The sequence below is a fragment of the Scyliorhinus canicula genome, chromosome 19 (genome assembly GCF_902713615.1).
Source record: "Scyliorhinus canicula chromosome 19, sScyCan1.1, whole genome shotgun sequence".
Lineage (NCBI taxonomy): Eukaryota > Metazoa > Chordata > Chondrichthyes > Carcharhiniformes > Scyliorhinidae > Scyliorhinus > Scyliorhinus canicula.
In genome coordinates, this window is record NC_052164.1 from 100899882 (window position 1) to 100927730 (window position 27849).

General features: G+C 44.4%; 1 protein-coding gene across 1 annotated transcript in view; it reads left to right on the top strand.

Moving 5' to 3' along the window:
- The window catches only part of LOC119953878 (succinate dehydrogenase [ubiquinone] cytochrome b small subunit B, mitochondrial-like), a 28422-nt gene extending 989 nt beyond the window's left edge, over positions 1-27433 (top strand). Inside the window, exons 2-4 of the mRNA XM_038778491.1 lie at positions 6074-6184; positions 13832-13976; positions 24021-27433. Of these exons, the coding sequence (XP_038634419.1) occupies positions 6074-6184; positions 13832-13976; positions 24021-24186 (422 nt within the window). The 3' untranslated portion in view covers positions 24187-27433. The remainder of the gene's footprint in view (positions 1-6073; positions 6185-13831; positions 13977-24020) is intronic.
- The last annotated feature ends 416 nt before the right edge of the window (positions 27434-27849 follow it).

Below are 27849 nucleotides of genomic sequence, written 5' to 3' on the forward strand. Positions count from 1 at the left end.
CATTTTCTGTTTTTATTTCAGATTCTAACATTCTACAGTAATCTCTGACTGAATTCCATCCCGGATAGACCAATACCAGCTGTCTTTGCTGCATATCAGGCCATCGCTGGATCACTTGCTGTGGGAGCATCTTTGCTGGTCTCATCTCTAATTTGACTCCATTTCAGTGGTATTAGATTCACGAAGTGAGTCTTTACCTGCAGTCACAACATTGGGGATGAGGATTAAGTGGAGCCTCTGCAACCATAGGACTCTGCGCATTAGGGCAGCCTTCCTGGAACTTGGAGAGGCCTCCACCACAGACAAACCAATGGCGCTCATCGGTAAGCTTGAAACCTTTGACGCCGATACTGACGATTTAGCCCAGTATGTTGAATGGGTGCAGCTGTTTTTTTGAACCAATGTCATCGGCAACAGCGAGCAACAGATCGTGACTTTGCTGACCTCCGTCGGCGGTCCAACTTCTGCCTTAATTTAAAACCATGCTTACCCTGACAAGCCTGACGAACTAGCCTTCGATACGTTGGTTGATCTGGTTAGCTATCGCCTGAATCTGCAAACCCCTATCATGGCTCGACAGTACCGGTTTCATATAGCTCATGTCATTACACCTTCCCGGGTCCAGGGATGGGCATCACTGCTCACTGCTTATGAATATACCCTGAAGCACCATCCGGGAACAAGGATTCCGCGTGCCAATGATTTATCCGTCTGCCCCTCTCCACAAAACCAGCAGCATCTGATATGGCCGCAGAGGTGAAAGCCACGTTTTAGACACCCTGCCGGTGACGGCAGCCTGCATAAAAGAGTCGACCCAGACAGACCCAAAATTGCCCCAGGCATGGCACATGGTCCAGTATGGAACCCAGCATAGGGAGCTGCCGGATGAACAAGGCCTCTACACCTCAAAGCTGCCAGAGATGAGCATCGAGGACAGCGTACTCTTGTGGGGGAATCGAGTGTTTGTGCCCGAACAGGGGTCACAACTTGATCGACCTCCACAGCTGACATCCGGGGGTGGCAAAGATGATAATGCTCGCCGGCAGTTATATTTGGATTAGACTCCGAAATTGAGAAGGTGGCCCGCAACTGCGCTGTGTGTCAGCACCAGAAAGCCCCACCTACAGCCCTGTTGCACCCATGGGAGTGACCCGGGAAGCCATGGTCGTGATTCCACATAGACTTTGCCGGTCTGTCCCGGGGGCACTACGTTACTCATACTAGTGGACACCCACTCTAAATGGTCAGAGGTACACCGCATTCCCACTATGCTACATGAGCCTCGTAGACAGACTGTGGAGCATCTTCACACGTAGATTGTCCAAAGTCCTGGTATCCGACAACAGAATGGCATTCACCCAAGAGTTTGTGTCGTTCATGGCTGCAAGCGGCATTTGGCATGTAGTATTGCCCCATACCACCCGGCTCAAATGGGTTAGCTGAACGAGCGGTTCAGACCTTTAAGCGTGCAATGAAAAAAAAGTACCCGCATGATCCTGGAAGACGAGGTTGGAGCGTTTCCTTTTCAGTTACTGCACAATACCGTATGCCACGACCGGGATCGCACCAGCAGAATTACTCCTGGGTTGAGGACTTGGGACTCTTCTCAATCTCATCCTCCCTAATGTCGGAGTGTGGGCCCATCAGCACCAGGACCGCTCGACAAGGGACTCGGGTCGGGGCACAAGGATACACACCTTCGAGAAGGGCGACGCCATCTATGTCTGAAATTTCGGGCGGGAGCCGCATGGATCCCTGGCATGGTTGCCCACGCAACGAGACCAATGTCCAACACGGTCTGCACCCAAGGAAATGAAGTACACAGCCTTTGAAGTACACAGCGTCGACGGAACCGAGTGCCGCCAGATCGACATCCAGAGACCCCACTCTGGATCTGGGCACCGTCCCTTGTGTCGCCTAGCGGGTCCCTGAGGCCCTGCTGAGGTTGGACCCCTCTCTCTATACCTGCTGACCGTCAGCTGGAAGTCAGAGCCGAGGTGATTGCTGCGCCCACAGGTCCATCCAGCGACTATGATGACAGTGACGCTGGATCTGACATTTGCACTGGGCTGCCAGGTGACCATGTACCTGCACCGATAGCACCGACAACCTCGCTGGCCAATCAACCCCAACTTTGTTGCTCTTTGTGAAAACGATGGTTGCCGGTGTGCTACACGCCTCCTGGGCAGGCTATGCCACCTCTAGACCCCCGACCACTGCCCAAGGGATCAAGGAATCTGTCCGAAGACATGGACATTTCTCCAGATATGGGAGGGGGAGGTTGTTACGACCTCCAAGGGGCTTGAACCTACATTGTAATAGATTCTCCTACACCTTGGAATACAAACTGCCCAGGTGGTTAAGGGGCAGAGCTTCCTCCCAATTGGAGGAACCCCCACAGGATATAAGCCCCGACCTTGGAGCAGGTCAGGGATGTGGAAGCTTAGGGGGGTGGAGAGAGAGAGAGAATATTGTCTTGTGGAGTAGTAGAATAAATCTTGTATCCTGTCTGGCTACGTGTGGACTCCTTGCCTTCGGTCACAACAATAACAAAGTTGGGGCACCTGCTAGTGCCATTTCTCTATCTGGCTTTTCTTTCAGAGTGAAATTGTAACTCTGAAGCCTTGAGTAACATCTGAAGTCTAGTTGGTGTTATAGATCTGTTCAGCGGACAATGATCGTGCTTCATTATGAACTTTAGAAGTATAGAATCTGTACAGTGTAGGAGGAGGCCACTCAGCCCATTGAGTCTGTAGCTACCCTCAAAGAGCAGCCCACCTAAAGCAATTTAGCACGGCCAATTCACCTGACCTGCACGTCTTTGGACTGTGGGAGGAAACCGGACCATCCAGAGGGAACCCATGCAGACACGGGCCGAAAATGCGAATTCCACACAGACAGTCGCCCAAGGCCGGAATTGAACCCGGATCCCTGGTGTTGAGGCAGCAGTGCTGGCCACTGTGCCGCCCGCTCTGAGTAACAGCACTAGAATCTCTTCTGGAGAGGCACTTTAGGTTTTATTGAACTGGCCCCTCAGCTCCAGGCTTGCTTCCAGGCCTCTCTCTGTAGAGACACTTCAGTTCGCATCAGCCCGTGCCTCCAGCTCGTGAACTGACTTAACTTTTCTGCAGTCTGAGAAAAACCATATCCAGACTTGCTAGAGCGAGCAATGAGCCTTAAACTGGAGTTTTAGAGAGAATTTATCATATCGGGAAGAGAGAATCCGAGAAGCTTCTCCAGCCTCCGAACTCAAAGCGAAACTGAAAACAATCCAGCCGACTGGGGTGAGAGTAACATTCCAGAGAAGCCAGAACCGATCACCCCGTATCAGCAAAGACTGGCTTTTTGAGCCAGCTCATTGGCCGCCAGCCAAATCCATCTCTCTTAAGTCATCAGTGATGTCTGTCAAATTCCTCTGGAATCTGCTGGTTGGAATTACAGACAGCTGCATGCAGACTGCTTTGCCTTAGAGTCACAGGTTAATCTTCAGTTTAAACCAACGCAGGCTTCCCCTCAAATTAAAGGCATAGGCCCATTAATCATCCATGGACAAAAATTGTCATGTCAAAAATAAAATAAATACAAGAAAGGGGAAGACAGGGAATAAATAGAGTTTAAACAAGAGGATCCTTACACCACATACTATTCTGCATGGAATCCCACTCTGCTGTTACTTCTGTCCTTCTCATGGTATATAAATCTGTCGATAACATTGCTCCATTCCTCCAGTTGTGACATCTCAATTGTCTGTGGCGGCAAACACCATCTATTCTTCAACCCCGACCCTCCTGTGCATCTCCCCTCCTCCCCCTTCACCAACTGTGGACGATTCTGCAGCTGTTTTATTTTCAAACCCTGGGACACTTCCTACCCACCACCTTGTCACTTCTCTCTTCATTTAAAAAAAATCATTCTCAAAATCTAACTCCTCCACTGCACCTTCTGGCAACTGGGTCTGGTTTAGCACAGTGGGCTAAATAGCTGGCTTGTAATGCTGAACAAGGCCAGCAGCGCTGGTTCAATTCCCGTACCAGCCTACCCGAACAGGCGCCGGAATGTGGCGCAAGAGGCTTTTCACAGTAACTTAATTGAAGCCTACTTGTGACAATAAACGATTATTATTATATTACTTTTTTTTCTTTTCTCTTTTTATAAATTTAGAGTGCCCAGTCATATTTTTTTTCCCAATCCACCTACCCTAGACATCTTTGGGGTGTGGGGGTGAAACCCCCACGCAGACGCGGGGAGAATGTGCAAACGCCACACAGACTGTGATCCGGAGCTGGGATCGAACCTGGGTCCTCAGCGTCGTGAGGCAGCAGTGCTAACCACTGCGCCACCTGGCCACCCAACTTAACACTTCTACTACATGTCTGTGAAGTGCTTAAGTCATTTACGCTATAAAAGGCACTTTAAATGCAAGTGGTCGTCGACCATCCCAGTTCAACGGCTCACTTGGCCAGGTGTGCTTCTTTAAACAAAGTGCCTTACATTTGTTTTGTATATTGCTTTTTTCTGGTTGTTGAAAGGTGAGTATATTGTGATTTGTATCCGAATAACGTACACAGCAAGTATCGTCTTTCATACATTCGATGTGTGGAAAAGCTAATAGATTTTTGGAGGACTGGGAAGGGCAGTGGCAGCTTCCAGGAGGACACTTGTTGCTGTGACATATTCTCCTCACTGTTTGGAGTTGGAGCTTGAATCAAACTCTGTTGACCAAGGACACAACTTGCTCTTGTATAATGGATCCTTTCATGTCAAATACCACCGGGAGCTTTATATTGTTTGGGGGGGAATAGAGGCAGGTGAGGGTTGAGATAAACAGAGAGTATATTTGAACCTGCATAATGAGCCTTGTCATAGAGATTTGGGAGAGCCGACTGAAAGCTTGAGTGAAAAATAAAGGGGGGAAGATGGAATAGGTACATATAAATATATTTTTTTGGGTTTCCCACCAAATGGGGCTGCACGAAAAAGTCACACTCCGACATTGCAGACTAGATTTGTCCCTTTTAAACGTCCCACTAGTTCAAAATGATGCCTCAATCCTAGAGGATTTCAGTTTTTAAACACTCATGGGAAGAGTGAACATTTCTTTTGGGAATCTATTCTTACTATCTTCCGAAGAAAGGCGTATTAAGTTGTTCAATACTTCTTGTAGCCCTCGCCCTAAATCAACCTCAGACTAGATCCCAGTCAATACCTTCAACAGGTTACATTCTTGCATAACCATGTATGTGTTACCGATTCAGTAAAAATAGCACATCTCAATGCAAGTATTTCCCAAGATGTTTGTTTTATAAACCCATTTCATGACTGAGTCACGATATCATTTGTAATAAAAGCAGTGCCTGGCCTGTTTAGCTATTCCACAGCAAACATTTCTCCACAGAGAAATTATTTCTCTGGTGTGGGATTACAGCACAAAGGGGGCATATCGTTGAAATTAAGTCAGGAAACGCACCTTCACTTCTGATCCAAAAAGCTCCTGAGGCTGAGGAAGTCAATTGAAAATACCAAGACTGAGATATTTTTGTCAGGCAAGGGATTAGGGGTTTTGGAACAGAGACGACTAAATTAAATTAAGATACAAATCAACGATAATCTGTTGAAAGGCACAGTAAGAAGTCTTACAACACCAGGTTAAAGTCCAACATGTTTGTTTCAAACACTAGCTTTCGGAGCACTGCTCCTTCCTCGGGTCAATGAAGAGGTACCTCTTCATACCTCTTCATTGACATGAGGAAGGAGCAGTGCTCCGAAAGCTAATGTTTGAAACAAACATGTTGAACTTTAACCTGGTGTTGTAAGACTTCTTACTGTGCTCGCCCCAGTCCAATGCCGGCATCTCCACATCATGGCTACTGTTGAAAGGCAGAAGAGACTTGAGGGGCTGAATGGTGATCTCCTATGTTCAAAAAATAAATGATTGCCGCGCGCCCACACTTTTTTTGTATCCCTTATCTGCAGTATCCCTTATCTACTGGGTGTGTACATTTGTTGAAATATCTTCAGTTTTGCAGCTGCTATTGAAGTTTAGGTTTGTTGCCTGTTTCTCTCTCCTCTCCAGCAACATTCTTCAGTAAATCACTGGCAGCTGGACCTCTTGTTGCATCCAGAAAGATCCAGCAACCTCCAGTGCTTTTCACATCACAGATTCACACGTCTCCCAGCTACTTGGGTAAGTGTTGTACCCGCAGGTTTCTGTATATTTGCCAAAGCCAAGCTTTTTGTTTTTATTGGTTGCTAAGGCAGGATGGGAGGAGTAAGGGGATGCACCTGTAATTTTTTCTTACAACAAGGCTGCAATTTCGACATGGACAGAGGGAAGGTTATTTGCGCGGTGTGCAATCACACTGGGGGTCACAAGCTCCCCCTCCTGTGCGGTATTAATGGCAACTGTGGGTGGAAACTCTGGTAGTACAACCCTAGATCCATTGCATCAATTCCACCAAACAACAATGGGGTGGACAGTGAGCTGAAGTGCTCTTTTAACCTTGGGAAGCATTTCTGGAGGTGCTAGGATGATGGTGTCAAGCCTGGCAGAGACAGACACTCATAACCCGGCCATTGACTGAGTGCAGCAAAAACCAGGAGCTCATGCAGTTCAGCCTTGATGGTAAGTGGCTTCAAACATTAATGTGTTTCTGATCCTTATCAACCTGTACTTCAATCTGAAAACTCTGCTTCACAGGAACCATCAGGGAGAGCATAGGTAAAAGGGAGAGGTGTGTTGGCAGTATGTTTGGGGCCTTGGGTGGGTAGAAAAGGAGCTGATTACTGGGTGAGGGGTGGATTAAGTGTGGGAGGAACAGGGGATGCAGGGCTTTGCAGTCTTCTGCCATTAGGAACTCCTGTGAAACTTGAGTATATGTACATTTTATATATAAACAAATATTCATGTTTCTAAGATGTATTATACAAATATTAATCATTGAGAAACACTGACATTGTGTAGTGTATGACAAAGGATGACCAACGGCATAAATGGTATTTGTGAGCAGTACAGATCAACAGGAGCTGTAAACAAACACGACCATTTTGTATAACATTATATTTGTCCCAATATTCCAATGAGTTTCAAATAGGAGTAGGCCATTCAGCCCCTCGAGTCTGTTTCCAGATGGCGCTTTGGTTTAAAAACTCGTTTTATGGGTGGAACCTCTGATTATTCAGAGTCCAGGAGCTGGACTTGCAGCTTTCCTTGGGACCTCGGAGGTGTTGTATTAGATTCACCAGAATGATACCGGACCTAAAAGAGTTTTTAAAAAAAAGAATAGTTTACGGGATGTGGGCATCGCTGGTTAGGCCAGAAGCCATTGCACATCCGTAGTTGCCTTTGAGAAGGTGATGGTGAGCTGCCTTCTTGAACTTTTGCAGTCCCTGAGGTGTAAGTACACCTATAATACTGTTATGAGGACAGGTTTGTATAGATCTTGTTTACATCTGATGAAAGGTCATCAGCTTGACTGTTTCTTCCTTCGCAGATGCTGCTCGACCTGAGTATTTCCAATATTTTCTGTTTTTATTTCAAATTTCCAACATCAGTATTTTGTAATTTTTTGCGACCAGACTTGTATTTCCTAAATCGTACAAGATTTTTTAAAAAAAATTCTTTAAATTGAGAGTACCCAATTATTTTATTTTCCAATTAAGGGGCAATTTACTTGGAACCAGGGGCTAGTTTAGCTCACCAGGCTAAATCGCTGGCTTTTAAAGCAGACCAAACAGGCCAGCAGCACGGTTCGATTCCCGTACCAGCCTCCCCGGACAGGCGCCGGAATGTGGCGACTAGGGGCTTTTCACAGTAACTTCATTGAAGCCTACTCGTGACAATAAGCGATTTTCAATTTAGCATGGCCAGTTGACCTAACCTGCACATCTTTGGGTTGTGGGGGTGAAACCCACGCAGACACGGGGCGAATGTGCAAACTCTACACGGACAGGGACCCAGGGCCGGGATTCGAACCCGGGTCCTCAGCGCCGCACTCCCAGTGCTAACCACTGTGCCGCATGCCACCCACAGATTGTACAAGATTAAGGGGGTGATCTAATTAAGCGGTAAAGATAATTAAAGGAAATGGGAGGACGACCTGGGGATGGAGATAGGGTGGGGACTCTGGAGCGAAGCACTGCATAGGGTCAACTCCACCTCCACGTGCGCAAGGCTCAGCCTGACGCAACTAAAAGTGGTACATAGAGCCCACTTAACGAGAAACCGTATGAGTAGGTTCTTCCCGGAGGTGGAGGACAAATGTGAGCGGTGCCAGAGAGGCCCGGCCAACCACGCCCACATGTTCTGGTCTTGCCCCAAACTTGTGGAGTACTGGACAGCCTTCTTCGAGGCTATGTCCAAAGTGGTGGGGGTGAGGGTGGAGCCATGCCCGATAGTGGCGGTCTTCGGGGTTTCAGACCAACCAGATCTATTCCTGGGGAGGAGGGTGGACGCCCTTGCCTTTGCCTCCCTGATTGCCCGCCGTAGAATCCTGTTTGGCTGGCGGTCAGCAGCACCACCCAGAGCTGCAGACTGGCTGTCCGACCTCTCGGAATCTCTCCAAATGGAGAAAATCAAATTCGCCATCCGAGGGTCGGACGACGGCTTCCACAGAACGTGGGAGCCATTCATGCAACTGTTCCGGGACCTGTTTGTGGCCAACGTACAGGAGGAAGAATAGTCGGGTGGCCAAGAACCAGGGGAAAATGGACGGGAATCGGGGGAAGGTAGCCGGGGGGGGGCTACGGACTCGGTATGGGGGTTTGATGGCAAGCCAAGGCCCAAAACCAAACTATAAATAAATGCCTATAAACATGTGCCTCGGCCATATTGGGGAATGTAAAATATGTATGCTGGCTAAAGGGGGCGGCCACAATTATTGTTATGAAGATGCTTACCTGTAAATATTGATGTTAAATTTTTGTGTTTTCCTTTTTTTTTTCTCTCTCTCTAATAACTTGTAATTTGTCATATATAAAATATGAAAACTCAATAAAAAAACATTAAAAAAAAAAAAAAGATAATTAAAGGCTTAGCTAGGTAGTTTGAGGCAAACAATTTTCCCTAGTTAGGAGTCCAGCAAAAAACAAAACCACTGTGGTTAGGTGTCAATGAAAACTGTGATGAATAGATTTTTCTTAGGCGGGGTAGTTGCAGAACCAAAGCAGGTAGCGTCAAGATAGCGAGATCACCCGTGATCAAATTGAATTAAGGAACCGGCTTGGGAGGCTGCATATGACTAGAATTCTGAAACAGAAATAAAATGTTGGTAATACAGCAGGTCAGTCAAACGCTGTGGATATAACTGAGTGGCTTGTTACTAATGTGGAACCTTCTTCAGAACTCAAACATTCACAAGGATCCCCAGCTAAAACACTGAATTTTCCTTTTATTGCACAGATTTGTTTTTGTTTCTTGAACTGCACCTTTCTAATTAAAATTATAGGACAACCAAGCTGTAGCATCGCAAAATAATTTGCAGCTACGGATAATTTCCAACAGTTTATTCCACTTTCAATTATCTCCTGCTCAGTGCTTATTGCAGGATCAGATGTGTTTTAATGTCGATTTACAACTTGATTATGTGTTGCATGCTGTTGTATGCATTAGGTGGCAGTAAAGGCACTGAAAATGTGCTGCCTTTAAGAACAGATTTGTGTTCCAATAATTCCGCGTTCAAAGATATGGCTCAGCATTCCAAAGTGCAATAGAGGGGAAAATAAAATGGATACCAAATGGTGGGCAAGGACAGATAGGTGGAATTAACAATTGGACCCAAAAATATGGGTGATGAGAGATTTTGAGAAGATTTTCTATAAACAAGGGAATTACAGAAGGTGGAGGCATGTTGGGTGTTAAACTGATGATGAATAATTCAAGATTACACAGTAGTATCCTCTTGTTATAATGACCTGGAGCCCTTAAAGAAGCCATTTGGCTGAGTGCATGTTCCTGAGAGCCAAATAAGAGCCCTTGGTCTGTAGTCTTGTGGTTTTGGCACCTCAAATGCATATCCAAGAGTTTTTTTTGCATCTGAAGAGGATTTCTGTCTCTGCCACTATTTCGGACAATGTGTTCCAGCCACCCACCACCCACTAGCAGGGAAAATTACCCCTCTCGAATCATTCTGCCCATTACTTTAAATATATAACTCTTGGCTATTGACCTCTCTGCTAACGGAACAAAGTCATAGAACATAGAATCCCTAGTGCAGAAGGAGGCCATTCGGTCCATCGTGTCTGCACCGACCCTTCAAAAGTGCACCCCACCTAGGCCCGCTCCCCCACCCTATCCTGCAACCTCACCATAAGGGGCAATTTGTCATAGCCAATTCACCTAACCCGCACATCTTTGGACTGTGGAAGGAAACAGGAGCACCCGGAGGAAACCCACGCAGACACGGTGAGAACGTGCAAAATCCACACAGTCACCCGAGGTCGGAATTGAATCTGGTTCCTGACGCTGTGAGGCAGTAGTGCTAACTACTGTGCTGCCGTGCTGCCCCATGTCCTTCCTATCCACTGACTATGCCCCTCATAATTTTTTTACACCCTCAGTTAAATCTCTCTTCTGTTCCAAAAAAGAATCCCAGCCTATCCAATCTTTTCTTGTACCTAACATTTTCCATTTCTGGAAGCCTTCTCTTGCCTTCTCCAGTGCGATCAGTACCTTCCTTAGTGCGGTTACCAAAGATGTCCAGTAATTTGCTAACTGTGTGCGTCTGCTTCACTTATGCAAACATGCTGAATCATTCCTTTGAGTGTTTGGTTGCTTCACACAGGAACTGTTTTTCAACCCTGTCCCCCTCCAGGCCCATATAACTGCTGTAATTGGTTGCTCCCTAATTTGGCCCTTAATCAGGCGATGGTGCGATGAGCACGTGGCCCAGGGTTGAGTGGCAAAGCCTTTCTTCCCTGCATTTGCCTGACTTCTCCTCAATGCCTGCGGTCATGGTATTGCTAAAGAAGCTAACTGCAGGATTAGAGAAGTGAATCTATGACCTAATGTAGTAAATTCATGTTCTGCTCGCCATTTGTCTAGTAATCTGTCCTAAATTGGGAAATAGTAATCAAAATATACGTCTGAACTGCATTTTTCCTCACCGTACTGTGTTGTGACAGATCTATTTATTTGCTTTCAAAAGATTTCAGACATGACAAAAGTTCGGCACAACATCGTGAGCCGAAGGGCCTGTTCTGTGCTGTATTTCTCTAAGTTCTATGATTCCTGGTTTATAATAAGAAGTTGATCTCCACTGCGTGAGCAGTTGGGACACCATAATTAGCTTTTGGCACCTTGAGAACTCGGCTAATGTTCCTGCTGGATAGGGCAGATGCATGGTTGTTCGCAATGGACACAAATGAGCTCAGCTGTGGTCTTCCCTACAGTTCAGTTGCCATCTGGTACCCGCTGACTTGGCTTACGTAGTAGCTGGCGAATGTGAAACTATATTTCAGCATAAAGCAACAAAACAAAAAGAAATGGATTTACAAACAAAACATATTAATATGAAGCCATGGGGTGTCAATTTGTATCCAGTTGAGTGCCTGAGCTCAACTAGTATTGAGTAAAATTGAGCCTACAGCTCAAAAACAGTTTTGTCCATCTGGTCTATGTAGGCATTTAAGCAACTGGAGCCTCTTTGTCTCACTCTATCAGCATTTCCTTTTGTTCTTTCTTTCTTTATCCTATTTTATCCCCTCCTTCTTTAGTAATTTTCCCCATCTGTTCTGAAGACATTAATTGCTTAATGAAGTGCCTTTTTAATGGGTGTCAATTGCTGTAAGCTAACTGGCGGAAGTGTAACCCGGGACAAGAAGTGTGTCACTTCTCTGATGCCCTCCTTCCAACCTGCCCAACTCGAGCAGGAACATGTTCAATATACTTTGACCTGCCTAATTACTGACACAACAAGTTCCTGTACTTCAATAACTCTGTTTGCAGCCCATTCCGGTGTGCCTCTAAGTTGATGGCATGAGTGAAATCTTTGCTTCCAAAAGTCTCCATGGCTGTCCATCCCCCCCATCCACTTGTGCATGCAAATGTTTGCCACTCCTTGGGTGTTTACCGGCTTGGGTCGCTGTCTGTGCGGAGTCCACACTTCTCCCTGTGCCTGCATGGGTTTCCTCCGGTTTCCTCCCACAAGTCCCGAAAGATGTGCTGTTAGGTGAATTGGACATTCTGAATTCTCCCTCAGTGTACTCGAACAGGCGCCGGAGTGTGGCAAATAGGGGATTTTCACAGTAATTTAATTCCAGTGTTAATGTAAGCCTACTTGTGACAATAAAGATGATTATTATTGTAATTGTAGTTCCATGATTCACACTCTGGTGTGTGAGTCAGGAAGTTGTAGGGTCAAGCCTTCTCCAGAGAGTCGAGCACAAAGTCTAAGCTGACAATTCAGTGCAGTATTGAGGGAGTGTTGCACTGTTGGAGGTGCGTTCTTCCTGAGATAACATTAAACCAAGGCCATATCCTCTCTCTATTGTAAAATATCCCTCATAACTATTTTGGAAAAGAGCAGGCAAGTTCTATCAATGCCCAACATTTATTCCTCCACCACCATCACAAAAACACATGATCTGGGCATTATCTCATTGCTTTTTGTGGGATCTTGCTGTGTAAATTGTCACCTTGTCTACAATAGTGACAGCACTTCATTGGCTGTGAAGTGCTTTAGAATGTCCTGAGATGTGGGCAGGAGTCACTATGTAAGCTCACGTCTGTCTTTTAGGGCTTGGCTTTTCCTTATTTCCATTCTTCTGTTCCAGTGCTGGTGACCACAGTGCCCCTGTCCCCCGTAATCCCTGTCTGCTCTCTTCCACCTTGTCATCTCCTGTTCAAAAATGAACTCGAAGCTCCTTCTGCAATCACGTTTTTGGTTCCGAAGTCTAATTCTGTCTATGTGTCGTGTTGCTTGGCAGCCATCGTGCTTACCGCCATGTAAAGAGACTAGAGTTGTTTTTCTGTACACGAGAAGCTGCAAAGGAAAGCAGTTTGTCATGTTTCTGATGCTGTGGTTTCATACATGCATATTTCTGCCACTTTTGACGAAAAGAGGAAAGACATGATTTCAACTCTGCCATTTCCAAGAAACTGATAATTGCTCAGAGGAGCCATGTGTGGGAAGGAGAGTAATTAGCCTTTCATTTAAGCACTGGAAGGTATAGCAACCGGGACTAGGGCACAGTAGGTTAACAGGAAAATAATGACTTGTGCTGTAACACCATTTCATGGAGCAATGTTCATAGACGTATATTGTGAGCAGTAACACTTAATTTTTGGTATATTCCATTTTTCCTTGTGACCATCCATTTTCGCTTGTGTTTAAGTAAATGTGAGTGATGCAGAAATATAGACTTCAGATAATGAGATTGAGAGCATAATTAGGAATGATCATGGATTGGAAAGATGTCTTAATGAGATTCACAGATAATCTCACCTGTTCCAACTTCTATCAAATCTGCCTCCTTTCCAATGGTTCTAACAGCAAAAACAAACACCTGAAATTTGACCTGAATTCCTAATGTTGCACAATTTCTAACAGTGACATATTTTCTGTTTGTATTTATCCCAGTTTACTTTTGATTCACAGTTTCAAAGTCTAAATCATTGGAATATTTTTTTCACAAAAGAATAACTGAATTATCAGATTAAACCCTCCTCCACAAATTGGTTTCTGCAACAATTCTGATTTGCAAACTGGAATCATAGGGGTGTTTACGTGGCATGTGCTGTACAATTGCGTTAGCATGGTTAGCTAGATTTGTACATCGTGTTATCGACATCATGAAGTCCAGTTATTGCATCTCATTTTATCCTCTCTTCTGTTAGCTGGTTCAAAAGCTGCCTCTCTACACTGGACTAGTGAACGGGTACTAAGTGTAGCATTGCTGGGCCTTTTTCCTGCGGCCTACATCTACCCGGGAGCTGTCATGGATTACTCACTGGCTGCAGCTGTCACTCTCCATGGTCACTGGTATGATCTCTTTTTAAGTTCCTGTGGTAATTTATCATCTATTTTTTTCTCAATGACTTATTGGGACAAGGTAGATTACTCGGGAAGAATGACGAGGAGGGATGTGTGAATTCATTTATGTGACGGGAAATTGGGATTGTTTCCTTTTTGATTTTTTTATGCATTCATGGGATCTGAGCATTGCTGGTAAGGCCAGCAATTATTGCCCCTCCCCAAATACCCTGGAGCCGTGAAGGTGGTGAGTTGCCTTCTTGAATCGCTGCTGTCCATCTGCTGTAAGTACATCCATCGTGTTCTTAGAAAGGGAGTTCCCAGGATTTTGACCTAGCGACAATGGAGGAATAGGAATATCTTTCAAAGTTAGAAATGTATATATATTAGTGTTCCCATGTTCTTCAAGGTGATAGAGGTTGTGGGAGGGAGAAGAGAATCATCTTCATTGATTTACAGTTCCAAGACTGCCTTTACACTTTAAAAAAAATAAATTTAGAGTACTCAATTCTTTCTTTTTCCAATTAAGGGGCAATTTGTTGTGCCAATCCACCTACCCTGCACATCCTTGGGTTGTGGGGGTGAGACACGGGGAGAATGTGCAAACTCCACGCGGACAATGACCCGGGACTGGATCGAACCAGGGTTCTCTGCGCGTGAGGCAGCAGTGCTAACCACTGCGCCACCCCAACACTTGTTTGGATATTGAGTATGGTTGGATTGGGATGATCTAGCAACCTGTTGACACTTGTTGCTTAGGGATTGCCCAATGCCGAGTGGCCAATTGAGTGAGATACTGGAAAGTTGATTGGCCCCCAGAAGTAATTCGGTAAGTGAATAGGAGTTACCAAACTAGGTGGAAAGGTAAGCTGTGGGGAGCACACAGAGAGGCTGCAAAGACATATAAGCAGGTTAGGTAAATGGACAACAAGGTGGCAGATGGAGTATAATGTAGAGAAATGTGAAATGATTCACTTTGACCATAAGAATGAAAAAAAAGGCAAGAAACTCGAGAGGCTGAGTAAATCGAGTTCATATTCTCTGGCGTTTAGAAGGATGAAAGACAATCTAATTGATATCTACAAAATTCTACGGGGGCTTAATCGGGCGGATGCTAAGAGATTGTTTCTACTGGTCAGGAAATCTAAAAGGTACAGTCGCACGATAAGCGGCCAATCATTGTGAATCTTTGGAACTCTCTTCCCCGGAGGGTTGTGGATGCTCGATTGCTGAAAATATTTAAGGCTGGGACAGAGATGGAGAGTGGCCGAGGAAATTGAGTTGAAGCTCAAAGATCAGCCGTGATCGTATTGAATGGTGGAGGAGGACTGATGGGCTGAGTGGTCTACTCCTTTTTTTAATAGATTTAGAGCATCCAATTTTTTTTTTCCCAATTAAGGGGCAATTTAGTGTGGCCAGTCCACTTACCCTGTATATCTTTGGGCTGTGTGGGTGAGACCCACGCAAACACGGAGAATATGTGCAAACCTCACATGGGCAGTGACCTGGGGCCAGGATTGAACCTGGGTCCTCGGTGCCGTGAGGCAGCGGTGCTAACCACTGCGCCCCGTGCTGCCCCCAAGTGGTATACTCCTCCTCCTATTTCTTATGTTATGGACCAGCGTCTTTGAGAGAGGCAGATAAGCCTTCCCTTCTAAAATAAAAACAGAAAATGTTGGAAACAATCTGCAGGTCAGGCAGTGTCTGCAGAGACAGGAAGTTGAAGAGGGATCCAGTCTGAATGGTTACACAGACCCATTGCCAGCTTCCGTTATCCAAGAAAATAGGAGGATATGACCTTTCCCCCTGCCAGTCTAGCTTTTGAGGTCTGTGCTGGAAGTGTAGAAAGGCTTTTAGTTCTAAGTCCTAATTTCTAATATGAAGTATGCATAAATAATAGCCTACCAAATTTCAAATATATGTGTCATGCTATTCTTTGTGGTTCACTTCTGTTTTAAGATGGTTTTTATCCTTTTACTTGTTGGACACTGAACATGTAAGAAATTTATAAATTTACACCTTCATGAGTTTTCTTCATGGGATGTGAGTGTCTTTGGCAAGGTCAGCATTTGTTGCCCATACCTGATTTGTCCTTGAAGGTGGTGGTGAGCCAGCACCCTGAGCCGCTGCAGTCCGTCTTGGTGTAGGATGGGAGTTCCAGGATTTGAACCCAGTGACAGTGAAGGAATGGCTGATACATTTCCAAGTCAGGATGGCGTGTGGCTTGGAGGGGATCTCTGCAAGTGTATCTGCTGCTCTTGTTGTTTGAGGAGGGAGAGGATGATTGATGAGTTTCAGTAGCTGTCTTGATAAAGGGAGAAACTGAGCTAATTGGAGCAGAATATCTTTTGAGATTTTATTCTGATCTGAGCTGCTAACTTTCTCAAATGTGGTAACAAACCTCTGTCTCAAGATATTGTGGAGAAAACCCAGTAGTGTCTTGCTTTAAGGGTGTGAGGTCAGTGGAGGCAGCATTTGGGACTGGAGGGTGCCTCAGTGTGGGCACCGATCTGCAACAACCATAGTTTGCGCCTTGAGCGATCTGGTGGCCTGTTTAAAGGGAGAAAGTTTGCACGGTTGGAGAACCTGGAGGAACGGTACGAGCTATCCGGGGAAATTATTTTATGTACCTGCAGGTCTAAGATTTTGTGAGGAGAAAGGTGTCGTTCTTTCCAGGGCTGCCACCCCATGGGGTTGCAGGATAAGGTACTGTTGAAGGATGAGATAGGGGAGGGGAAGGTGAAGGTGTCCAAGGTCTACAAAGAGTTGATGGTCAGGGAGGGGCCCTGGTGGGGGGTATAAAGTGCAGGTTGGAGGAGGAGTTGGGAGGGGAGGTGTGGGAACTGGGCTGAGGCCCTGCGGAGGGTGAATGTGTCCTCGCTGTGTGGGAGGTTAAGCCTCATTCACTTTAAAGTAGTTCATAGGGCACATATGACAGCAAGGATGGGTAGTTTGTTTGAGGGCGTAGAGGGTAGTTGTGGGTGGTGCGCAGGGAGGCCCGCAAATCACATCTACATGTTTTGGGCATCTCCGAAGCTGATGGGTTCTGGCAGGGGTTCGCAGATGTAATGTCCGAGATGCTGGGGGTGACGGTGGCCCAAGTCCAGAGGTGGCGATAGAATTATTTTGAGGTAGTAACAAGCAGGGTAGATGTTGGGGAACCAGTAGATGTAATATACTTGGACTTCCAAAAACGTTCGATAAGGTATCGTTATAAAGGCTACTTAAGGTGGGGACTCGCGATTTTTGGGTTTGGGGTGGAGCCGGGAGTGCAGGAGGCGAAAGAGGCCGGTGTCCTGGCCTTTGCGTCCCTAGTAGCCCGTCGAAGGATTCTGTTACAATGGAAGGATGCAAGGCCCCCAAGCGTGGAGACCTGGATCAGTGACATGGCGGGATTTATAAAATTGGAAAAGGTCAAATTTGCCCTGAGAGGATCAATACAAGGGTTCTATAAACGATGGCAGCCTTTTCTGGACTTCCTGGCTCAGAGATAGGTAACTGGGTCAATAGCAGCAGCAACCCAGGGGGGGGGGGGGGTGCATTATTGTAGTGTTTATTCTGTAACTTTATAGTGTGTTAATTTGCGTTGTTGTTAAAATGCTGGGTTGTTCATGGGGATGGGGCGAATGTATATGATTGTTAATATTATTGTTATTTTCGGTATTTTACTAAGGTGCGTTATTGTTGTATAAAATCAAAATTTCTCAATAAAAATTATTTTTAAAAAAAAATAAAGGCTACTTAAGATAAGAGCCCATGGTTTTGGGGTAGTGTATTAGCATGAATAGAGGATTGTCTAACTGATAGAAGACAGAGTTTGGATAAGAGGGGCATTTTCAGGATGGCAACCTGTAACTGGTGGAGTGCCACAGAGATCAATGCTGGGGCCATAATTATTGACAATATATATTAATGACTTGGACGAGGGAAGTGAATGCACTATTGCCAAGTTTGTAGATGACACAAAAATAGATGGGAGGCAAGTGGTGAGGATAACATGAGTCTACAGAGGCATATAGACAGGTTAAGTGAGTGGGTAAAAACTTGACCGATGGAATATGTCTGAAAATATGAAGTTATGCACGTGGGAAGAATAAAGGAGCTGAATATGATTTAAATGGAGTAAGACTGCAGAAAAATGAAGCACGGGTTTGGGTGTCCTTGTGCATAAATCACTAAAAGCTAGCATGCAAGTTCAGCAGGTAATAAGGACGGTAAATGTTGGCCTTTATTTCAAAGGGAATGAGAGTTTAAAAATAGGGAAGTCCTGCTGAAACTATACAAGGCACTAATTAGACCACAGCTGGAATAGTGTGAACAGTTTTGGTTCCCTTATCTAAGGAAAGATAGACTGGCATTAGAGGCAGTGTAGAGAAGGTTCACTAAGCTGATCCCGGGTATGGAGGAATTTTCTTATGAAAAGAGATTGAGTAGCTTGGGCCTGTCGTCATTGGCGTGAGAAGAATGCGAGGCAACCTTATTGAGACAAAATAGGATTCTCAGGGGTTTGACAGGGTAGATGCTGAAAGGATGTTTCCCCTTGTGGGAGAGTCTACGAATAGGGGGCATAATCTCAGAGTGAGAGGTCGCCCATTAAGTGATATGAGGATAAATTCCTTTTCTGAGGGTATGAATCTGTGGAATTGTTTGTTGCAGAGAGTTGTAGAGGCTGGGTAATTATGTATGTTCAAGGCTGAGATGGAGAGGCTTTTAATCAATGAGGGAATAGAGGGTTATGGGGATAAGGCAGGAAAGTGGAGTTGAGGATTGCATCCGATCAACCATAATCTCATTGAATGGTGGAGTAGACTCGATGGGCCGAATGGCCTACTACTGCTCCTTAATCTTATGGTTTTATACCCAAGGAAGAGAAGGGTGCAGCCCTGCCCTCAGCATCAATCAATGACGCTCAGATTAGTTGGGGAGAAATTAGGAAGGCAAAGATTTGCTAACCAGTGTCAGTTGCAGCTCTGCATGCCAAGGATGTCTGTGTTTCTTGCACAAGAGAAACCAAATGAATGTTCTGGACAAGAGTGACCAATTTGCTTCTGAACTGGGTGGGGTCAGTGTGCCTTAGTTCTTCACCTATTGGGTGTTCCGAACTATGTTTTTAAGTCCTGGAATACTGATCCCTCGTTATGTGTGTAATCTCCTCCAGTGCTACAACCTATCGAGTTCTCTGCGCACCCCTGGTTATAATCAGCCCATCATCAGTGGCCATGTGGCTGTGTTGGCCCTTAATGCTGGAATTCCCCCTCGACATCTCCAACTTCTTTAGGTTGATCTTCAAAATGTTCTGTCTGGTCAAGTATTGATAATGGTGAGGAGAAGTGCCTTGGAGATTTCACTACATTAAAATGCCCTCTAAACATAAGTCGCTGCTCTTTGGAATAAATGCTGTTTTATTCGAACCATTGTTCGATTATGTCCACTAACTGAACTATACAGTGGCGAATGCAGTTTTCATGTTGGTGATGGCTGGAACATGACTGATTTCTAAGCCTGTTTACAATAAATGTGCATCTGCAATTAATCAACGTTGGTGTGCTGACAAAAGAGAATTGATACTTTTTTTGTTTCGGATGCAATGCAATTTCTCTGGTCCTTTGGTCATTGAGCTGAAAATAGAATCTGTTGTGGTTAACCCACGCATTTACTTAAACTTCTCTGAAATCAATACATTTGACTGAATTTCCTGGTTCGAAAGAATACTTTTGTGTTTGATGGTTATCATTTCACCGCTGTTTGTTCCATTAGGGAACTTTATTTGACGAGTTTACAGGAACTGGATTAAAATAAAGCAGTAGTCACCTATTCCGTCCATTGGTGTTGGGGGCAGCGGGGGAGGGGGGTGGGTGGGAGGAAGAGACAGGGAAACGGGAATAGAGCAGTAACTGGATGAATAACCTTGTTTGTAAAGCAGTATGGTAATCTTAAATGTGGTTGGCACGATTCATTCTGAATACTGCAAGGAAATAGTGCACGAGAACAGAGTCAAGTTCACATAAAAGCAAATTACTGTGGATGCTGGAATCTGAAACAAAAACGGAAAATGCTGGACAATCTTGGCTGGTCTGACAGCGTCTGTGGAGAGAAAGTGGAGCTAATGTTTGGAGTCCGGGCAACTCTCTGTTGGAACTTTGGTCAAATAGCTTGCGCCTGCTTTCTCTGCAAGCTTGCACACCAAGCGTGCTCACTTAAGCAAGATGCCCAGCCTCTACTGATGGCTGCCAAGCCATTATCATGTGAGTGGCAGGGTAGCACAGGGGCTATCACTGTTGCTTTACAGCGCCAGGGTCCCAGGTTCGATTCCCAGCATGGGTCACTGTCTGCGCGGAGTCTGCACGTTATCCCCGTGTCTGTGTGGGTTTCCTCCGGAAAAACGTGCTGTTAGGTGAATTGGACCTAAAGAACGTCCTGAAAGACGTGCTGTTAGGTGAATTGGACATTCTGAATTCTCCCTCTGTGTACCCAAACAGGCGCCAGAATGTGGCGACTAGGGGATTTTCACAATCACTTAATTGCAGTGTTAATGTAAGCCTACTTGTGACTATAAAGATTATTATTATCATCAGGGTTGAGTTAGCACTTTAGGTGACCAAAGCAATGGCAAAATCTGCCTTTTAACTGTTAGGTTTATGGTACATCTTGTTGAATGTTTTGGACAGGCCTGTGCTATTGGGTACTTTCTTCCATTTAAAAACAGATATGTGACATCCTGCTCAAGTGGTAAACTGCCTGCGCCCACATCCCATAACACTGCCCCTTCAGTTGTGTAGTTTATGGCTCTGCTTGAAGCAACAATAAATAATGTTTTGCGCTGGCGATTCTATCTTTTAACTTCTTCTGTTCTTTTAGTATTTTCTCTGCCCTGATCCAAAGAATGGTGACTGGTGTTTAGAATAGATAGGTTAGACCAGTGCTTCTCAAAGTGTGGTACGCGTACCGGTGCCGGTACGCGAGCCATCGTCTGCCGGTACGTGGAGTGTTTCCAGAAAAGAAAGAGACAGTAATCCTGGATTGGCTTGTTTCACTCACCGGTCCCTGGCACATTGAAAAAAAAACTGCCGGTCCGCCACATCAGATAGTTTGAGAAGCACTGGGTTAGACGTTTGTCACCGAGGTCCAACACCTCGAGGAGCAATCGAGAAAACTGAGAGAACTAACCTAACCTGGGAAACTAAGGATTTCATAATGTACGGAAGGTATATAATTGTGCATGGTAATGGTTGGGCCACCTTTGAAGTATTGTGTGTATCCCATCATAGAAAATACATGAAGAGAGTGTAAATGTTGACGTGTTAGAGATGAGTAGAAAGGCCAACTGGAAATGTTTTAACTGACATGGGAAAGCCAGGGTACAGAATAAGAGCTTTTAATGATGCTGATGGGCTTTGATAGTGTGTATTTAAAGACAATTTACTCTTGATGGAAACTCCGTAATAGGGGGACGTTGATTTAAATTGCTCATCACCTCCCACACTGCAGTAACTTCCTTCAAAACTGCTTTCATAAAATTTGACCTAGATTGGGTGCTCAACTCTGCAATGAGGCTTGAACTCATGACCTTCTGACTTAGAGATGAGAATGCTACTATTCCTTTCCCCTTTTCCTAGGCTTTCTTTTCTCTATTTCTGCAGCAGAGGAACAGAAGTTAGATTCCTGTTAGGAAACATTTCCAGAAGTGTCTGCTTGGAGTGCTTGAGTGCCACTTCACAGCCAGTTCTGGATACCTTGGAGGGAATCTTTCTATTATCCTTCGTTGCTACAAATATACAATGCCCTGCGCAGCAGAGGGATGTGAGCAGCTATTGTAGGAATGGAATCACTGCGGAAATCCCAAGTCTGACCTTTCTGCCCAGTTTTAGTTCCTCAGATTTGTCTGGTGACGATTCTGGAAAGTGGAATATCACTCACGATCATTCTTCAGTTTGCTGCTCCCTCTAATGTTGTTTTTGAGTCACTTTCTTGACTTTTTCTGGTTTGGCATCCTTCACTGCAAAAAAAGCTTTCCAAATGTAGGAACCGGGAATGCCATTATATAATATTTTTATTGTCACAAGTAGGCTTACATTAGACTTGCATAACATTACATTGGGCAGCACGGTATAGCACAGTGGTTAGCATTGTTACTGTTTACAATACCAAAAATATCTCAATAAAATTGTCTGTTTTAAAAAAAATAAAAAATAATCACATTTAAATGCTGTGGCCTCACAGCGCCATGGACCCAGGTTCAATTCCGGCCTCGGGTTACTGTCTTGTGCGGAGTCTGCACGTTTTCCCTGTGTCTGTGTGGATTCCTCCGGGTGCTCTTGTTTCCTCCCACCCAAGTCCCGAAAGACGTGCTGTTAGGTGAATTGGACATTCTGAATTCTCCCTCTGTGTACCCGAACAAGTGCCGGAATGTGGCGACTAGGGGCTTTTCACAGTAACTTCATTGCAGTGTTAATGTGAGCCTATTTGTGACAATAAAGATTATTATATTATACATTAACTTCCTTTAAAAAGTAGTTAGACAGTTACATGGGCAGGGTGGGTATAGAACATAGAACTGTACAGCATAGTACAGGCTTTCGGCCCACGATGTTGTGCCCAACTAGTCTGAAACTAAGACCAAATCAATCTACTCCCAATTATTCTAGTGCACTCCATATGCCTATCTTGAAAGTTCCTCAAGTGTCCGACTCCACTACCATAACTGGGAGTGCGTTCCACGTCCCAACCACTCTGAGTAAAGAACCTACCTCTGACATCCCTCCTCTGACATCCCTCCTATCTTCCACTATGAACCTTATAGTTATGCCCCCTTGTAACAGCTACATCTACCCGAGGAAAAAGTCGCTGAACGTCCACTCTATCCATCCCGCTTACAGCTTGTGTTTAGGTTTGTTAATTTTCAGCTTTCGGTCAAGTTATTGTCGTCACCATTCCATTTGCTTTTGGGTGTGGTTATATTCAACTGTGATGGCATTTTGTGGAGGGAAGGGTTGGATTTTAGTGTTAGTTTGTTGACGGTGTCTGCTGATCTCCCTTGAGTCATCTCTGATGGTCTTTTTGCAGGAAAAACATTTACATATTGAAGATCAAACCAGGCTACGCAACGGTTGGGTTGGGCACGTTTTCTTACATTACATCTCTCTCTCTCTCTCTCTCGCTCTCTCGCTCTCTCGCTCTCTCGCTCTCTCGCTCTCTCGCTCTCTCTCTCGCTCTCTCGCTCTCTCGCTCTCTCGCTCTCTCTCTCTCTCCCCAGCAAGTCCATGTGCCATTCTCTTGAGACTGCAGAGGCCTGCAGTCAAACCACAAGCTGGAAACAAGGTTTGATGTGTCTCTCCAGAAAGATATAGGCCTGAACACAAAACCTGAGCTGAAGGCCCAGTATGAGAAATAAGGCATTTATCCAGAAAGCCTGCGGCCTATGAGTACTGTACTCTATGACCTGAATTAATGACTCTACAAAGAACCCCATTATCGGCTGTAAACTAGAGACTTGTGTGCTAAAGAACCACCAAAGATTCTTATCTTTTGACCTTCATCCTTGTCATTTATCACCCATTAAGTAACATTAGCTTCTGAGTCAATGTAACCAGGTGAGATGGAATACAAGCAATCAAGATGTGCTAGTCCCAGGAAAACTACCGGCCATCAACAGCAACCAATAAACCATTAACATGGAACAGAAAAATAATCAAAAAAATTGTCTTCAAAATGAGTCAACCTGCCAAATATCTGATAAAAAGTCAGAGAGAGATATGGGCCAAATGCGGGCAAGTGGGACCAGTTTAGTGAGAGAAACTGGGCGGCATGTTCAAGCTGGACCAAAGGGCCTTTTTCCATGCTATAAACATCTATGATTCTATAACATGTTTGCAATGACATTATAGCATGGTGGAGGAGTGACCTGTTTATTATTCTAAATTACAACCTCGGTAAATAGGCATTCACTGTGGAATGCATGGTCTGAACAATGATTTGGGATTTTATTTACAATCTCTCTGCCTGCTTATTTCCTCAGTTAATTTTGTTTTCCTTCACCAATCTGTTTTCTTTCAGGGGCCTTGGGGAAATAGTCACCGATTACGTGCACGGAGAGACGAAGTTGAAGCTAGCCAAGGTTGGCCTCCTGATACTGTCAGCTGTCACTTTTGCTGGCCTGTGTTACTTCAATTACCACGACGTGGGGATCTGCAAGGCCATTGCAATGGTCTGGAGCCTCTAATTCTCTAGCTGATCATGATGCCGTCCATCCACCCGAACCATTTCTGGGCTTACTTTGGTTTAAAAAAAACTATATATATTTTCTTTTATTATCACGATAATTATTTCTTTACAAAGAGCTGACAAACATTTTTCCGAATGTATCATTTGAAACCTTTGTCTACACTGATCGTAGATGTTGCCTTATGTCATCCAGTCCTACTACCAGCCTTGTGATTAAATTGCACTTCCCACTCCAGTGTGTGCAAGTTCCCATTGCAAAAATCTTCATTTATTTTTATTGCGTATGCAAAGGGATTTATATTGCACAAGCATACAAGCCAGAAGAAATGTCATTCACAGCTATATAGAAATCATCGTATTATTAACATCAAATTGTGCTTCTACCAAATAATTACATATTAGCAACATAGGAGCAGACCATTCGATCCATCTGGTCCATGCCAGTGTTTCTGCTCCACATGAGCCTCCTCCACCATACTTCACATCCTATCAGCATTTTCTTCTGTTCTTTTCTCCCTCCTGTTTATATAGGGCGGGATTTCTCAGCTGCGCCCGCCCTGTGGCCTGAAATTCCCGCCTGAGGTCAACAGACCTTTACATAGTCCCCGTCCTGTCCATTGCAATCTAGCAGCGGGCGCGGCCGAAATATCCAGCCATAGCTGGATCTATGCCAGATATGCCTCAATGCATCCATGTGGTAGCGGGGTGCACATTCTAACCATTCTCTGGGTAAAAGATGATGAGAGATTGTTTGATTTAAATGAGTTTGTTTTCATGGGCCTTGTTTTGTCAAAACAAGACCCTAGAAATTCTCTCTTCTCCCCTCCCATTAGGATGGGATGTGGAAAGATACAATGACCAGTGTGTGATATCTGCAGGGGAGGGCCAGGTGGTCTTGGATTAGAATAAAGGGAATTTTAGCATCTGTGTGACCCTGTGACCTGCTGAGGCAGTGCTTCATTGTGACATTTGGGTACCAGAATTAGAAAACCTTAATTTTATCTGCAACACTGACTTCATTCACTGTTCACATTTTTCAGCAAAAGTATTTGAAGGAAGTTTTCCTGATAATTCTGGGTTTAATTTAATTATTTTATAAATTCTTAGTTTACTGGTTGTAATCACTCATTATCTGTGCATAATCTTCGCTGATTCTGGGAGTTTGCTGTAACTCCTACACCCTTAACAGTATCTCAAAAGTATTTTATTGGCCGTTAAAGAATGTCCTGAAGGTGCTATAAAAATGCACGCCTTGTAGTAGAAGTACTGATGAACGCAGGATCTCGGAATGTATGCAAGGCAGAGGATTTGTCTGTCTTTAGCTTTTTCTCCACTGAAAAAGTGGGCTTGATTCTACAGTCATCAAAACGGTTGGCTGCCACAATAGCATCATCTGCCAGCACTAAAAGAATGAGCCAAAGTGTGGAGGCCCAGCTGTCAATTTTGAGAACTAGAGAAGGGAGTGAACGATCATTCAGGAGTCTTTCTCCAGATCACGATGAAGTGAGTGGAGCTGTAAACGTATATTTGTGAATGTTGGCCTAAAATGAGATTTTGTTTGCCTGCGCTATTTCCCCACAGTTGGGTCACCAGTTCATACCAATTGTCCAGGATTACAGAAGTCGAATATATGTCGGGTTGAGGGAATTGCCTCTTGAAATCATATCACAATGAGGGATAATGAATGCCCTTGGAGGGGGAGAGGAGTAAATTAAAACGATGTATTTTTGATAAAGCATCCAGGAGTGACGGTCTTTGGATTTGGATAATGGTCAAACTTCACTCATGGCTTTGGATGTTTTCTGTCCCTTTAATTGGAATACCTTATCAATTAACCCATGAAATAAAACACACCACTTAAAATTCAAATGAACATAAGAAGTTGAAGGAGGAGGCGACTACTAGATAGCCAGTTGAGCCTGCTCTGACATTCAGTACAATCTTAGCTGCTTTTGCCTCAACTTTCTCATCCGCTCCCGTGTCTCTCGATTCCCTGAGAGACCAACTACCTACATTCAGTTATGGAGCATCCATAACCCACTGGTAGATAATTCCAAAGATTTTGGAGTGAAGAGATTTCTCATCTCAGTTCTAAATAGGTAACCCCTTCTCTTGCGACTGGGCCTCCCATGTTCTAGATTCCCGAGCCCCGTGAATAGCCTCTCAGTGACTACCCTGTCAAAGTATGGTACAATCCAGTTCCAGTCGTATGTTCGTGGCAGATGCTGTTGGCTGCAGCAAAGAAAATTTGGCAAAAATAAGACTACTTCATTTCACATGTTGAAATGGATAGATTATTGCGCAGTGTAAATAGTGGGTAGAAATAGCAAACCGCTCTAGTGGTTTTGGATGTCATTCCAACCAATGTATTACTTTAGGGCATCAGAATCCTTTGGTTGAAGTGCAGTGTCATCAGGATTCATCAGTCACTGTGCCAAGAATTCCGAACTAGCTGCTGTTAATGCATAACTAAAGTTTTGCAATCTTTCTTCTTGAGCTTGCATCATTGAAGAATATTACGTTGCGAAAATGTTTCATCCTAATCTAGCAGATAACATGGGTGATAACTTTAGATTGGCCATGTCTTCACTGTGATTCATGTGATCATGGGAGAGTAATTTGTGCAGAGTCTGAATTGGAGGACTGCCTCACAAGCTATGATTTCAACATGTGCATGATCAATAAAAAGGAATCTTCACAAAATTGGAGGAAGTTGGAAGAGAAAGGAATGTCCCTTCTCTGAGGTTACAATGCAATGGATTTATGCATGCAAGAACATTTTGTCAGCAACTTTTTGCCATGATGCATTTTTTACCCCTCTCCTGTGTGTATGATATGTAAACGACATGCTGAATGCACACCTTTTGAGCTTTGACAGTCATCCAGAGTTGAAATGTGAGCTCCTATTTCTCTCCACAGATACTGTCAGACGTGCTGAGATTGTCCAGTATTTTCTGTTTGTGTTGTAAAAGTAAAATATGTTCCTTTAAAACTTTGGCATTTGTTTAAAAACAGTTGTTTAAGTCAGTTACATCAGGTAATGTGTAGTTCTCCATAAAATCAGCAATCCTTAATACTTAAAATGTTGACCAGTCAGTTTCAATGATGGTTATTACTAGAATTTTCTGCATTCATGCAAATAGTTAATTCTTTGTACATAATTTGTAAACTACAGCTTTGAGCTGTCGTGATTGCTCCAATAAAGCTGAAACCCAGTTAGAATAAAACTATGCACTTAATCAAAACTATTGAATTTTTGTTGCTGCACAGGAGATTCATGTGAGATTCTTGAGCCCCTTTCTCGGCAAGAGTAATTGTAGTTTCCCATTCCATTCTACATAGTTTTTACCTTCTGAGGGAATGTCTTCTGTGTAAGGTTTCCACCATGCATGAAAGCCATGTTGGAGAAGGGGAACCCTTACCCAGTAGACGCAATCTAGTGTTGAGAGCTAACGTCTGAATTAAACCTAAACCTTCTGCCTCAAGAGGTGGCCCAGTGATCACTCCATTCAGACAGTAACCCAGTATTCATAGTCCATATTTGCTCATGCTGCCTGGAGTGAGGTTGGGCTTACTCAAGACGCAATAATGCTACCAGAGATGCTGTATTAATCCCAATTCCTAAATCTGTTCTGAGCATTTTTTAACGGCAAGTTACTTA